Source organism: Rhinichthys klamathensis, unplaced genomic scaffold (assembly GCF_029890125.1).
Source record: "Rhinichthys klamathensis goyatoka isolate OS25496 unplaced genomic scaffold, OSU_Roscu_1.1 h1tg000019l_1, whole genome shotgun sequence".
Taxonomy (NCBI): domain Eukaryota; kingdom Metazoa; phylum Chordata; class Actinopteri; order Cypriniformes; family Leuciscidae; genus Rhinichthys; species Rhinichthys klamathensis.
Window position 1 is genome coordinate 3,718,231 of NW_026606570.1, and position 16,381 is coordinate 3,734,611.

General features: G+C 36.6%; 2 protein-coding genes across 2 annotated transcripts in view; one reads left to right on the top strand and one right to left on the bottom strand.

The window, feature by feature from the left end:
• Nucleotides 1-61: 61 nt before the first annotated feature.
• On the top strand, nucleotides 62-3,511 carry timm22 (translocase of inner mitochondrial membrane 22 homolog (yeast)). The gene is made up of 4 exons (XM_056236185.1): nucleotides 62-350; nucleotides 677-873; nucleotides 2,335-2,407; nucleotides 2,502-3,511. The coding sequence occupies exons 1-4, from the start codon at nucleotides 77-79 to the stop codon at nucleotides 2,576-2,578; spliced, it is 621 nt and encodes a 206-aa protein (XP_056092160.1). The 5' UTR covers nucleotides 62-76; the 3' UTR covers nucleotides 2,579-3,511.
• A 3,575-nt stretch (nucleotides 3,512-7,086) lies between these two features.
• Nucleotides 7,087-16,381, bottom strand: part of tlcd3a (TLC domain containing 3A) — a 40,801-nt gene continuing 31,506 nt past the window's right edge. Inside the window, exons 3-5 of the mRNA XM_056236210.1 lie at nucleotides 12,189-12,408; nucleotides 10,228-10,323; nucleotides 7,087-7,999 (exon numbers count right to left, since the gene is read on the bottom strand). Coding sequence (XP_056092185.1) covers nucleotides 7,679-7,999; nucleotides 10,228-10,323; nucleotides 12,189-12,408 — 637 coding nt within the window. The 3' untranslated portion in view covers nucleotides 7,087-7,678. The remainder of the gene's footprint in view (nucleotides 8,000-10,227; nucleotides 10,324-12,188; nucleotides 12,409-16,381) is intronic.

Below are 16,381 nucleotides of genomic sequence, written 5' to 3' on the forward strand. Positions count from 1 at the left end.
TATGTTATTTGGTCGGTTTTCGAATGAATATTGACGAATGTGCTCTTGTTTAACGTTCTCGTAACGTGACTGAAACATGCTTGGTTTTAACATGGCTGCGCCCTCAGAGAGCACGGATGCATCACTCTCAGTTGCTACAGGCCAATCGGCAACTGTTTTATCTGCGGAAAATGTTCCACTACAGTATAGTCTTCTTTTGGATCACCTTATTGGTGACAAAAGACAGATTAAAGACTTGAACCCGACCGTTATGGGTGCTTTACCGAGTCCTCGGAAAACAGAGGAGGAGAAGATGATCGAGAGGGGAATGGAGAGCTGCGCGTTTAAATCACTCATAGCATGTGTCGGAGGTATTTATCTGATATACATTTAACACGTTTTACACTGGTTGCATAGTTACCTGATCAAATAAATGTGTTGTCATGTTTGACAGTTCAACAATTTATCAATGAACACAGTATAGGCTCAAGTATTGACCATACTGTGGTATGTTAATACTAAAATACTTGATTAATGCAAAGCCATATACTATATTGCAATATTTATTGAGTTTCGCAATATGTTAATAATTCATATGTGGATGGTAATTCAAATGTAAGGGGTTTTGTGATCTCAATATCAATATTCAAATCAGGATCAAAATCAACAGCTCTAAATCAACATTTCTCTCTTTTAGGGTTTGTGTTGGGAGGAGCTTTTGGTGTCTTCACAGCCGGAATTGACACTAATGTTGGTCTTGATCCCAAAGACCCCTTAAGGACCCCTACAGCAAGGGAGGTGCTGAGAGACATGGGGCAGAGAGGAATGTCATATGCTAAAAACTTTGCCATTGTGGGTGCAATGTTTTCATGCACGGAGTGTCTCATAGAATCAGTAAGTACCATTGTCTTATTTTGTCTGTCCGACTACATTCCATTGTGTCATCTCCTTTTTCTCTTATCAAATAAACTCTAGTCTCACGTAGCCAGACCTTCAGACTGACAGCAGAAGGTTTCGACTCTCATTGCAGCTTTTATTTGCTAAGAACCGCCCCAAGAGGCTGTCTGACTGACGTGTAAAAGCAGCCAATCACAGTTTATGTTTAGAGTCATGCTTAGGGGTGTGAAAATGTAGTTGATTTCCCTACAATAACAGACTGCCGTGCAGCCATAGATCATTCATTCAAGAATGTTGTGCAAACATCTGTTTGGAGCATATCCTTCCACTTTTTAATGCCAACAAGCAGTTCGGGAGAACCGAACACATGATTGAATCGGCCAGCTGCGATGTCAGCGTCTGTTCTTTCATGTTTACCCCACATATACTGCTGATATCCCCTTCTCGGTTACCTGATCTTTCATAATCAATGTGAGAGGGCTCACAACTAATAAAATTGGATCACTTGGGAATCATTCCAAGTGCTGGCAAAAGGTCGGCCCTGCTTGGAAAATAATATTCTTCCAATATCCAGTCGGTTCAAATATCTATTTTTCGTTTCGACTAGTGCCTCAAGCTAAACTCATGGACAGCTTTTAAAAAGTCAATGCCGTGAACTTAACATTTTTAAAAATCCAGTGTTGAGTTGATGCTGATAAACTCTCATTGTCACTGCTTTCTTCCATGAGGGGGTTTGGTGTAACAACAGCTTCGTTTCCAGACGGAAACCAATCAGATGACAATTTCAAAACTTTCGAAGTGTTTACCATTTTGTATGCCTTATGCATCAGATGTTCAGCCAATGGCCGGTGGGCATGACGTCTGAGGTTGAGACTAAATAAACACACTTTTTCACATGGTGACAACTTTTAAGTCCTAGGAAGAATTTTCTAATATATTACTGCTGAATGAAACATTTTGTTGCATGTGAAATAGCACACATTTTTATTATATTTGTAAATGTAAAATGTATGTTTTACATGATTATTAATTTTTTATTCATGCAAAACAAATCTGTCAAATTCACTGTCTAAAAACAACCAGTTATTTAGTGTTTCACTTCCCAAAATGCATTGCATATTCAAACGTCGACTTTCGATCACGGTGTCATTTCATAGGCTGCGTCCTCCGGAGGTCGCATTTGTCTGCCACATACGTAATAAAAGATGACTTATTTTAGAATAGTAACCATTATAAAATCGATCATATTTTATATACTGATGTAAACTGTATGAAATACTATAATAACATCAACTCACATTCAACTCACTTGTTTCTAAATAATGCTCAGTTTAATATGGATTAATGGCGCCACCAAGTGGTTCTGTATTTGAGCGGTCTTTCTACTCATCCATTCCTTGTAGGATGTTTTCAGTACTGATCTTCTGTGTAAAGAATGGATTTATTTCTCTCTTCTAGCATCGTGGGAAATCTGACTGGAAAAATGCAGTATACAGTGGATGTGTTACAGGAGGTGCCATTGGGTTCAGAGGTAATTTTTGAACTTGGGTTTAAAGAATAGAAAGGATTTAGATGTGTGGTCATTTATGTGGACTATATAAATAAGCTGTTCCTCTCTTCACTAGCTGGTCTTAAAGCTGGAGTTCTGGGCTGTGGAGGTTTTGCTGCTTTCTCTGCTGCCATTGAATACTATCTCAGATGAACATCAGCTTCAGGACTGTTACCATGTACTGTTGTGTATTCCTCACAGTATATTGGAAGACATTATCACGGGGGTGGACATTGTGCAATCTTCCTCTCTGCCACCAATCAAGAGGTGTCCCATCCCTCCAGAAGAGATTAGGTTGCCTGAGTGGACCAATAGGACAACAAACTCGAGCAGAAGTTTCGTACAATCTAAGGGATGTCTTGACCTTTCTGTCTCAGGCCATCTGATGATCTGAAAACCTCCTAGGATATTATTTGTACATAATTGTATTGAAAATGTTATGCTTTGTGCTGGTTGATCCTCTGAGCGAAGCAAGATAAAATGTATAGTGTTACACCTTAAAAATAAAAAGTGGCATCAAGAATTTATTGAAGTTCGTAGTGTAATGGGTCATAAATTCTTTAGATTTTTTTCACTTGTTGCCTGTGTTATGTTGTGTATCAGTGAAATGTTAACACACAGCTTCTTAGTAAACAAAGGCAGCTCAGTTTAAAAGAATTCACCAAATCAGATTTATTTTCTCCAAAGTGGTGTTTGGATTTACAAGTTTCAAGAAAATAAGCTCAATCAAGTGTTTATATTAGTTTCACTCTGTATCCCCTTTCTAAAAGGAGAGTTCTTAAAATGTCATCCTACAAACAAACAGAAAACTATATATTTATATGACATCTGATATAATATATGTGTGAAAATCAAAATGTGATCAAAAATAAGAGGCAGGGAGTGCTAAAGGTTGTGCATTAGGAAACCACAATGAAATCATGCTTTGAGGTCAAGCTGACATAGCAAGGAAATGAGTTTTCCTCAGCAGGAAACGGATAATGCAAACATGCTTTCTGGCTACTTCCCAGTTCTCTGAAAAGTTTCCTTTCCCACTGGCCTCTAAACAAGAGTTAATAATGCTGAATTGAGTTTGGAGATGCAACCCATGCAAAAATCAAAACCGAGCAGATGTGTAACATGGATTTAAACCGGCCTAAGATTGTGCCAATACATTGTCGAATCATGTCTGTTTCATGAGGAATGGATGCAGTTCAGAAAACTGGGTAACATTATAGACCTTTAGAGTTTAGATTTTCTTTAAATCAACTCTAAGAGTGCAAATATAAAGACAACACGGCAAGCAAACAGAACCTCACTTAAAACAATTTTAAGACTTAGCATGTTTTAAAGACAAAGTTAGCTGTAACAATTTATTCAAAAAACATAAAATAAAACCTACTAGCATAAAGGGTTAAAAGTGTACAGTACACTGTGCCTGATGATGCTGAGATTTTTCTTATTTTTTGTGTAATGTACTAATGAACATAAAACAAAAGTGTGAGAAGAGACAGTCACAACCTAAAACACCACCTGCCCAGGGCTGCTGTGCACTGAGCTTGTGTCAATATCACACACAACTTTAATACAAGGCACTGTATTTTACGATATTCCAGACAACGCATAATTTGGGGGTTAAACCAAACTTTTATAGATATTATATTTAATATAGCTCAATTTTCTATCCTCAGACTTTTATGCATATATTTTGCCTTCGTCCATTCCTCTGTGACATCCATTTACAGGAAACTATAAAGCTCCAAACAAAGCACCCATCAAACCAGCAAGACTCCAGTCTAGTTTTGATATGTATTAAAAATCAGAGCAGCTGATAACATTCCTGAACATCTACACCTCTTATTTCTCAACTTCTGTCCTTCTCACAAAACCTGTTTAAAGCATGTCCGGATCATATTTCAGAAAATGTTTGTCCATTTCATGACCATTAAGCCTTTTTTGATTTTCTTTTATGGCAATTAAACATGATAATTTCTCATACTATCTTTATGTGGACTTTTGGGAAAAAAAAGGGCTTAATGTTCATTTTAATTTTATTTATTGATTATTTACTGCTTTTGGGGGTGAAATATGATCTGGACATGTTTTCATCAGATTCACCCAGTTTGTAATTTACAGTAAAACAACATAAACTTAGCCAAATATTCCAGTAAGAGGAATTCCAGTCTTTTTGCCTGAGCTATCAGCCAGTCCTGTAGAGATCTGACCCTCTGTGGATGTTGAGCAAGGAAAAGGAAATGATGTGGAGTCTCAGACAGTTTAGCTACATGTCACTTGTCTATAAAAAGTGCCTAAGAATCTTTGGTCTACCAAACCCAAAAAGTGTTGGAAAAGATATTTTCAATTATAAATGTGTCTTATGTAAATCCTTTTTAATCACAGTCTCATCTTTCATCTCTAAATAATAATTGATAAATGATAACGTCTTTATCAAACCCTGAGCTGAGAGAGGAGGCCTTGAAGACACTAGAATTGTATTATTATTTAAAAAAAAAAAAATTAAGAAAAGATTATCAGCATCATACACTGCACTATGATTTAAAGGTTAAGTGTGGCATAAATAAACCTGTTGGACAGTACATTTAGTGTTTTATGGTAATGTTCCATGCATTTCAAAACAAACCTGTTCATATATTCTAGGATTACACTACACAGCCAAAAGTTTGTGGACATCCCTTTTATAATTAACAATAGACCCCTTGATTCAAGTTAAAACAAATCAACACCATACAATGACATTTAACATAATTGTGTGCATCCAACTTTGTTCGACGGTTTGGGAAGAATGTAAGATGTTATAGCAGCAAAGGAATGACAAACTCCTAATTAATGCCCATTGATTTGATTTTTAAATGCTCGTTGGGTGTCCACATGCTTTAGGCCATTTAGTGTATATATAATAGACACAGTCTATTCTGAAAATGAAAGGGTGAAAAATTTGAAAAACGTACTGTAACAGACTACACTCCAACTGAGAAAAGCATTGACATGATATACTAGTGGAAAAAAAAAATGAAAATATCAGAAACATAACATGCATTATGATTAATATGGCCAACTCAACTGCCAGATGCATCCTACCTAAGCAAAACTAAAGAAAGCATAGTGTTGCCATAGACAAGAAGCAGCAGCTTGAAAGACTGCATAGTTAGTTTTGAAAAGTACTAAAGCTTTAGAAATGGAGAGCAAAACATGCATTCTCTCTCTTTCAGTCCAGAAAAGACCCCGTTCAACCTCCTAAAGAATGAGCTGGGAGCTTAAACACACTGTTACATAAGTCTTCTTTCTGTCTCTCGCACACAAACACACTTGCTAAAGGCAACCTTTAGGTCCAGTTTGTCTTAGAAACACACTAAACAAGAGTGCACGGGTACGTACTGAGCAACATTTTAATTTGACAGTTCTGCACTTCTGAAAATGCTTAATGGAATCTAGAACTGTTAGTTGCATTCATACGCCACCCAGCATTCACTAAATGTATTATGAAAGATGCTGCAGGTTATGTTAAAAGCCCTGAAACAAAGGCTTCTGAGTTCCTTGCTACACTTACACAAGCTCTCATGTGCCACAGATTATCCCTAAAAATGATCCTAAGCAACAGAAAATCACCCATTTATACTGCACTATTCAAAAATATAGAAATAAATACAATTGTTTATCTACAACTCAAACTGTAGGCTCAGTTAATAGAAAGATTCATAGAAAATTCATGCCCCAAGTCAAGAGCATTTCACACTTCACACTCACAAACACGACACTATTACGAGTTCCCACATCTTTTGACCAGCAAATTTCGGACTTTTTCCATGATTACTGGATATAATTTTCTAGAAATTATTTAGTAGACATAGCAATCATAAAAAGTGATTTATAGCCAAAAAAAAATATTCCTCCAAAGAGCTGAGCATAACAAAAAAAAACAATAACTACTGAAATTATGAATTTTAAAGATTACCAATGACTGTCCCACACATGAAAATCATAAACATCATCTTCCCAAGACCATAAGAACCAATGATTGTGCCCTTTGGATATACAAAGATCAGTTTTCAGAGTAGGTGGCTTGCAACTTTTCTATCCTTGCCCATGTGTTCACATGAGCCATCCAATTACCCACAATCCCTGGCTTTGAAGCCCCCTGTGTTATTGCTTTGACTACTGCCTGGAGATGCCTTTGGGCATAATGTGGCCTAAAAGATATGCCAAGCGTTATGTGCTCACTCTTTGTACCCTGCAAAGACCCCATCCCCCTATAGACTCGAGTCCTGTGTCTCCCATTTAAACCAGGGATGGGCAACTTTGTTCCTGGAGGGCAACTGTCCTGCTGAGTTTATCTCCAGCCCTAATCAAACACCCCCAAGCAAGCTAATCAATGTCTTACAGATTACAAAAAAGTTGCAGGCAGGTGAGTTTTATTTTTAAACAGGGTTTGAGATAAACTCTGGCCCTCCAGGACCGAAGTTGCCCATCCCTGATTTAAACAAAGACCAACTCTCTACTGCCCCCATGTGGATGGGAGGATGATTCTCAAAAGGCCCGCAGAAGCGAAGCAGAATTCATTAGCAGCCTCCAGAGCATGTGTGGGGCGGTGTGTGTTAGAGGAGTGTAAACAGTCACAGCAGGGCAGTGTGTGTGTGCAAACACATTCACAGAACTCTAATGAGCTGTAAACAAGAACAGCAGCACTGCAGCCATGGAAATGCTTACCATGTGATCGGAGCTTTGCGCCGAGTGGGAAGTGATGTGAAAAGTTGTTCGGATGTGACCTGAAATACTGTGGGACTAATCTGATGAATTCATTATACTGATGGCTGTGCCACTCACATAATAATTTCCCTCCTTTAAACCAGTGTATTTTTGTACTTTAAGCACACAGGGGCAAGAATTTCTAAAACAAGAATTTCTAAAACAAAAAAGTAACACATAATTCCAATTACATTTAAAGACATCAGTCCAAACTGTAACAGATACTTCAATCAGAGAAGGAAGAGAGGGTCTTGGCCCTCGATAACTGACCTAAAAGATGTTCCCTGGAGGTCACTGCAGTAAATCCAGTGGAGTGGGCATTGTAACGGTCAAACATGTAAATGTGAGTGTGTGCGTGGAATGGAGTAAAGCAGAGAAGAGTAAAATGAAGAGAAGCAATAAGGGTATGTCTAACATGAAGTCTTGGTTGTACTGTAACAGTAGTAGATGCAGTGCCGTAGCCTTGAGCTGTGACGTTGGTTGATTGTTTGTTTTAGATAAAGACCTTCACTAATCAGCCTTGGAGATATCTGAGAGAGGCTCGGGCGAGGACAGCGGAGAGACCTGGTTCTGAGCATCCCGCTGACGCTTGTAGAGTCGGAAGCCTTTACGGCAGAGAAGGACGAACCAGTAGACCTGCGGCGACAGGATGCAGAGGTTGCCCAGGTTGGCGGAGTGCGGCAGATGGAAGGGAACACTGTAGAGGGGGATGCCGTAGTGGGAGCCGTAGGCCCAGTACATGTAGGGGAAGAGTGCGATGCGGAACAAGAAGAAACTAAGCAACACCATGCCGCCATTAACCTTGTGCAGCCAGCATTCCTGCAACCCCAGCTACAGGAAGAGACAGTCAACAGAGAAGAATGAGAGGAAGATGTGGGCAAAACAGGGTTAACATTAAACGGATAATTCACACAAAAATTTAAATTCTGACATCATTTATTCACCCTCATGTCATTCTAAACCTTAGACTTTAATCTTTAAAAAAACAAATCAAGATTTTATTTAATAAAGTGGTTTCTGTCCTTCCATTAATAGTCCAGGTAACCAAATCTTAAAAGTCAATTGTAAATGAATATATATGAATCATACGTTTTAATCCAAGTCTTGTGAAGAGATACAATCGCTTTATATGATGAACAGATTTATATAGGCTTTTATTCACATATAAACACATACATATAGCGCACCACTTATGGTAAACACAGAGACTCATGTGGGCATCACACGCTAGAACCTCATTGGATCTCACACATCACCCACATCTTTGAGCTTCTGTGTTTACCATGTGTGATGTTTCTCTATGTATGTGTGTCAATCATTGTTTAGATGTAAATAAAAGCCTAAATTAAATCTGTTCATCATATAAAGTGATCATAACTCTTTACAAGACTTGGATTTAACTGCTCGATAAATATGGATTAGTTTTAGGATGCCTTTATGATGTCTATGGATCCTCTAAGTTAGTTATCTGGACTTTCAATGGAGGGACAGAAATCTCTCAGATTTAATTAATTTCATCAGATTTTATCAGATTTCATTGTTGTTGTTGTTGTTTTTTGTCCATCTAATAGAAGTCAATGGGCACCAAAACTGTTTGGTTACAAACATTCTTTAAAATATCTTCTTTTCACATGTCAGTATCATCCTGTTTAACAGTCCATTGTCAGAAAAAACTGCAAAGTGGACCAGACTTAGTCAATCATCTGGCAAAAAAATAATAAATGTAACTGCAAAGACGCTGGGACTGCTTTGAAATGTAATACCCATGACTACCAAAAGGAGGCATGTGGAGGCACATAAGTGGTGCATGTCTGAAAACAATTTCACCTAATCTCTCCAAACAAGCAAAGACCAAGAATCAGCAATTATTGAAAAATACAGAGTAGAGAGACGGAATGCTTCATCCAGGGGAAAGCTGTTATGCAGTACATTTTTATTTCCCCATCATACACCACCATTATGGCTGCATTCATTGATTTGGTTTGGGGTCAGTAATATATATATATATATATATATTTATTTATATTTGTTTTTTTTTTAAAGAAATTAATACTTTTATTTTATTAATGAATGAGAAGCATCAATTTGTTTTGTACTTAATTAAAAGATAAAGATAGAGATAGGGGGTAGGACCTGAAAAGTTTGTTATGAACTTCTTCCTACTCCTTTTTGAACATGGGAAATTCTAATTTGAATTACTTACAATAATTTTGGAAGATTGTGCTGAGAAGTACATGATTTTATATAGCCGTTATTTTAATTTTATATATGTATGCATGTTTGTATATATATATATTTTTTTCTTACATGTTCAAAATAAAAATAAAAAATAAAATAAAAAATTCAGCAAGGCTGCATTCAATCAAAAGTGACAGTAAAGACATTTATAGTGTTACAAAAGATTTCTATTTCAATTAAATGCTGTTCTTTTGAACATTCTCTTCATCAAAGTATCCTGAAATCTTTTTTTATCACAGTTTCCACAAACATATTAACCAGCACAACTGTTCTCAACATTGATAATAAGAAATATTTCTTGAGCACCAAATCAGCATATTCAATTTATTTCTGAAAGATCATGTGACTGAAGACTGGTGTAATGGCTGCTGACAATTAAGCTTCGCCATCACAGGAATAAATTACATTTTAAAATATATTTCAAAAAGAAAGTATTTTGAATCAAAATAGTATTCACAATATTACTTTTTTAAACAAATAAACGCAGCCTTAGTAAACAAGATAATTCTTTTAAAAAAATAGTTTTTTTAGTCTACTTAAATCACAATTTTTACTTTGGTACAAAGGGATTGATTGATTGATTGATTGATTGATTGATTGATTGATTGATTGATTGATTGATTGGTAAAACCATGCAAATTATTCATTATTATTATATGCTTTGATTGTTTGTTGCACTGACAGACCTCCATCTCTGTATTTAACCATTTATCTTTACTAAAAGGAAACAGGAAAAGTGTTGACTGGCAGCTCCTGTGCAGCACTGTGAAGGACAGCTGAGTAAAACACAATCTGTTTGTGAGAGTGTGTGCATGTGTTACCTGAATGAGGATTTTGCCCACTGAAACAAAAGGAGTGCTGAGCTCTGTGAGGAAGAGACAGCCAATGAAGAAATCACCCTGGTCTTTCCTGAAGAACTGATGTACACAAAGAGACCAAAAACCACAGTCAGCACAAACATGAACACACACACTATGTGAACAATAAGGGTGTAAATAATATGTAATGCATCAATCTGATAATGAAAATGTAATGCCTACACTACCATTAAAAATGTGGGGTCAAGTAAGATTTTTAAAAATGGCAAAGCATTCATTACTGCAGTCTCCAGTGTCACATGATCCTTCAGAATCATTCTAATTTCACAACAGTATTAAGCAGCACAACTGTTTTCAACACTGATAATACTAAGAAATGTTTCTTCAAAATTAAATAACCATGATTTAGTGCTGAAGAAACATTTCTTAGTATTATCAGTGTTGAAAACAGTTGTGCTGCTTAATACTTTTGTGAAATATTTTTTAGCAATGCTTTGATAAATAGAAAGTTCATAATTTCTTTTTAAAAAAAAATCTTACTGACCCAAAACATTTGAATACAGTATCGCCTTTTTTTCTCACGCACAAAAAAATTCACATATTTTCTGAAAAAATCCAGACACCCAATCTACTTCCAGTGTCCCTCCAGTTACATTTGGGCATATTTATGTTTATATTATTAACTAAACATTATATATTACATTTTTAAGAATTTAAATTTATATTCATTATAATTAATAAAATGTATATTATAATTATTGAATGTATTCAAATAAAATAAAACTTAAAATGAGTAAAATAAGCTAATACAAACAAACTATTATCAAATCCTAAATCATTACACCATAAATAAAGAATCGTAATCGAAATAAACCACTGTCAGAGAAAATATTTACAGTCCTAGTGACAAATCAGGCTCTACATCACAGCTCACACCTCCCTGGCTGTCAGTGTTCTGCTAGAAATCATAGGCTAAAGTAACTGTTCAAATCAAGCTACAATAAAGTTATAGGCAATACTAAATTAAAAGACAAACAAAGTGAAACTGACCCTCATGAGCAAAAACAAAGATAACACTAGACAAAATGGAGAGAATGGAATTTACACAGATGCAGATAATGTCTAGAAATTTCTAGTTTTGCAAATGGTCCACATCATATGTATTTGTTATACAATGCTGGATATGGTGGATCAAAGGTGTGTAATGTGTGTATAAATGTAACAAGATAAGAATGACCAGTTAGAACAGCCACCTGAACCCTTCCCGCTAACCTGAAGCGCAATCTTAAACTACACGGTTTGGGAGAAGTCAATGGCTTCTATAATATTTACCTATATTTTATTTATCTATACATCCTTTTTGTCAATGCAAAATGCCTTACTAAACATTACTGTGTATAGTAATGTATTAAATAATATATATTTCAACGAAGTAAATTGTTATATATCTTGTATCTTGAATAAAAGTCAGATGTTTTGTTGTGGTGGTCTGGGTCTTGTCCTTATTTGTGTTATTACCATGCATGTCAAAATCTGTTTGTCCACGTTTGTGACTCGTGGGACATTTTGTGGAACAGGAGCACAAAGCAACGTGTTTGTGAGGTGGTATCTGAGTAGCAGCTGTGTGTGAATAATGGAAGCGTGGGTAAAGTGATCTCATATCACCACTGACAGCCCAGAGACACCAAACAAAAGACCAGGTTTCCACCAGTGTGTGTGTGTCTGTCCCACTGCATGTACCCTGGCAGTGTAACAGCTGCTATTAAGGTAATTGTTTCTCATAGAATCAGGTACTTAAAGGACACAAAAGCACTGCATTCCCCTTTTTACATTCCCTCCCATTTGGTCCTGGCTATAGGTGGAGGTGGTTATTTGAGAAGGCCCATTACTCTCTCCCGTCATATTATTGGTTGTCATATCACTCATCCGAGTCTCTATCCCTGTATTTCTGTCCTCTCTCTCACCAGAGTCACAGGCAGTAGAATGGAGAGTAGTGCAATGTGATGGAGGACCAGCAGGAACTCTTTCCTCACAAATGAGTTGACGGTTCGTAGAGAGTGGCTTTTATAGTCCTTGTGGCCTTTGACCCGGAAGCGATAGTAATGGCTGAGGTACATGGCGAAGATGTCATATGACATGTAGGGAACGCCATACCAAATGACAAAATAGGTGGTCAGCCAGTGTCTGGAATAGAAAATGAACAGAATAGGTGAACAAATCATGTGTGGAGTGATTTCAAACAAACATAAAAAATATGCTTAGTCTCATCTTCTAAAAAACACTTTTTTTTTTTTTTAAGTATTCTATAAGTTTTTATTTCAAAAGTGTGGGTTCAGTAAAAACTTTTTTTGAAAAGAAATTAATAAATTTACATTAATCAAAAGAGACAGTAAATACATTATTCTTAATACAAAAGATTTCCTATTTCTAATAAATGCTATTCTTTTGAACTTTTTATTCATCAAAGAATCCTGAAAAAATGTATCACGGTTTTCACAAAAATATTAAGCAGCACATTACAACTGTTTTCAACATTGATAATAATAAGAAATATTTCTTAAGCATCATATCAGCATATTAAAATGATTTCTGAAGGATTGTGTGACACAGAAGTCACAGGCTGCAACAACTAATCAATAAAAACAATTATTATCGATAATGAAAATAATCGACAACTAATTTGATTATCGATTAGTCGCATCTGTGCGCTGTGCCTGGGAAACCATCAGCCAGTAAAGTTTATTTACAGTAGTGAATAACCCATTTCTATGGACAAAACACATATGGAAACTAGAGGAGGACACAGAGTGAGCTGCTCCGGGAAATGTACATGATCCAAGTTGTCCGAAACATGAGAATGCTTTATATTAAAGCTGCAGTCCGCAGTTTTTCCTCTTTGTCGCCATCTCTGTTCGAAATCTGCAATTGCAGTTATTCACGGAATTATCAACTTTACGCGAGTTGTGCCTCGACACTGCACAGCGCGGATGAAACCAATGTTTGAGGAGAGTGTGCGGCTGTCAGTCACCGCGCCGGTGTGGATACTGGCATTCAGAATCACAGACTATTCTTTTTGGAAGTATGACCAACATAATAATTTTCACCGGAAAATGTCATCTGAACAAGTAAGTCCACTTTTGTTCTGGTTCTGACAAACTAAGGGAAAAAAATCATTGCAGTAAATTACGCTGATTAAATCTAACAATCGCTTATCATATCACGTAAAACCATGCAAATTATACTTTGTTCTCAAATTGTTAATGTTCAACATTAGCATTGCGTGACTACATTTAATGCCCTTCCGATATTTATCCTTGTTTTCGCATGGGCCCGGTTGCAGTCTCTTTTTTTTTCTGTAGCCACTCCGAAGCCTTTTGCATTTTACAACGGGTGAATCTCTAGTTGTCACTGGTAATTGTCGTTTGAACCTTTCTGGATCCGCCATCAAATTGATAAGTTTAATTATATCAAGTGCAGTGAGAAAAGACTATAAATCTCCACCTGCAGCATCCTCACACGTAATATAGCCTACTAGCCGAGACTCCTTCTTTATGTGTACAGATGTGACGTAATGACGCAAAGACGTGCTCGAATCTCCCGTGGAATCTCCCAAGCTTACCGTTTTGAATCGAGCTAAGGCAAGCAGATAGTTTTGAACACTGGCTGGTTATGTATTTGCTCAAAAATTTATTTTGGATAATGTTTAACCCAAAAAAGCTACGGACTGCAGCTTTAATAAGAGGTTCAAAGGTGATTTCTTACAAGCCCACGTTTAAAAAGAGTCCATCCCCCACCAGTCTCTATGATATTTTGGTTCTTTGATACGATTCAGGTCACTTCTTCAAGTTAAGGCTATGACATTCTTTCACCTGTTCTATCATCTGATAGCTTAGCATAAGCATACCACTGAGAAACAAGGGATCTAAAGCACTCATGTGGGGCAATATATTAAAGAGTTCTTTATTCAAATAGAACTGTAACATTCAAAATTATAATTGACAAAAAAGCTTAAAGAGCCTTCATGAGGGTGTGGATTGAAACAGACTTAAAACTTAAAAAAGTTTTCTGTAAGGTGTGGCTAAAATGTGTCATATGTTTGTTTACCACATGTCATTATGTCATTATCTAGTTGCAATTTTAAATAGGCTACAGGCTTTTTATTGTCCAAATTAGATTTCACATTATACATTTACTATGTGTTTTGGGGGCTGCCGGGCAGGGTAAGACTTAGTCATCTTTAATTATTACCTTTATATAAAAACAGCAGAAGTCTAAGATATGTACTCATTTTTTATATCTAAGTAAGCATATGTGTGTGTGTGTTTGTATTGGATAACCTATAGCAAAGTCACTGTGATCCACAGACTTTGCACATGTGATTACTGGTGAATTCTTTAATTACCACAGAGCTTACAGCTACACTGACCTGGGACATTTCTATACTGTTCATACACACCACAGACGAGATATGCATCAATTATATGGTAAATATAAGATTCACAATGTTCTTTCTCAAGAACTGTATTTATCTTTCATATTAACAAGCTAAAAGAAAACCTAATAGTTAAGGTACAAAAAACTTGGACCTTAGGCAAATTATTATGATAGATATGCAAATTAACATCCACACATATCAACAAACAGCATGCATAAAGGCTTCAGAAGATTTGGAATATAGCACATAATTTGTTTAGGATACTTTTATGGTGATTTCATTCATCTTTTTGGAGTTTGGCAGAATAAATCCCCATCCACTTCCTTCATACGGAAAACATTCTGTATAGTACCATCGTTTGTATAATCGTATGCATCCCATGTAACTTACTGTTCAAAAGTTTGGGGTCAGTAAGATTTTTTTTTAAGAAATGAATATTAATTAATTAATATTTTATTCAGCAAGGATGCATTAAATAAATGCTGTTGATTTGAACTTTCTATTTGCCAAAGAAACATGAAAAATGTTATCGTTTCAATACAAATATTAAGTGGCACAGCTTTTCAACATTAATAATAATCAGAAATGTTTCTTGACCACCAAATCAGCATAATAGAATGATTTCTGAAGGATCATGCGACACTGAAACTGGAGTAATTTAGCTTTGCCATCACTGGAATTTTAAAATATATTAAAAATAGAAAAGTTATTGTAATAATTATTGTACTAACATTTCACAATATTGCTGTTTTACTGTATTTTTGATCAGCCATAGTGAGCATAACAGACTTACTTCAAAAACATGAAAAAATTCTACAGACCCCACACTTATGAACGATAGTGTAAATCTAAGTTTTTGTTTTTTTGTTGTATGACGTTCTTTCTTGGGTGGAAAACAAAAAGAGTTATCTAGCAGAATGTTCAAGCTGTTCCTTTCAATATAATCAAAGTGAAAGGTAACCACAGCCTCCTCTAGTCCCCATCCGCTAAGATGGAAAACAGCAGCTTATACATCCTGTGAAATATCTGAAATATTTCTACAACACGAGTAAATGATGATAGAATTTCCATTTTTGAGTGAACTATTCCTTTAACACTCACAGTATCACTGGATGCTCCTTGTCACTGAGGATCATGGCTGTGCATGTGCTCGAGCCAAGTATTAAGCCTTTGGGGGATTAGCAGGGTGGTTGGGAGTTTTCTCTAGGCTTGCCTGGCAAGTGCCTTCCGTGGATTACACTGTTATGCCACAAACACACGCACACATTTCACCCAGCACACATGAACAGGTGGCAGAGGCTGAAATTGCAGGTGTCAGTCTAGTGCCGGGGAAGGGCAGAGGGAGGAAGGGCACATAGGAAGGTAACAGCTGTTGCCCTGGGACTTTATGTACCTAATCTCCTCCTCCCTGTGTCCTTGGGGTGGGGGCGGAGCCAAAGGGGTCAGCAGATGTGGCATGGGAATAGAGGTAAGCACTGTTGCCCTGAGGCTGTTGTGACTCGCCACTGAGGTGAACAAAGGCATGGGCAGGTAGGGTCTAATGGGCCGCCTTCTTAAAGCAACATCACACCAATTTTTAACATCAAACTGTTGATGTAGTGTAATGATGCTTTAGAGAAAGAGGATTTGAGAAATTGTCCTATTTTGTCATTTATTTGTGTATTATCATAACAGCATATACACTGCCATTGAAAAGTCTGGGGTTGGTAAGATGTTTTTAAT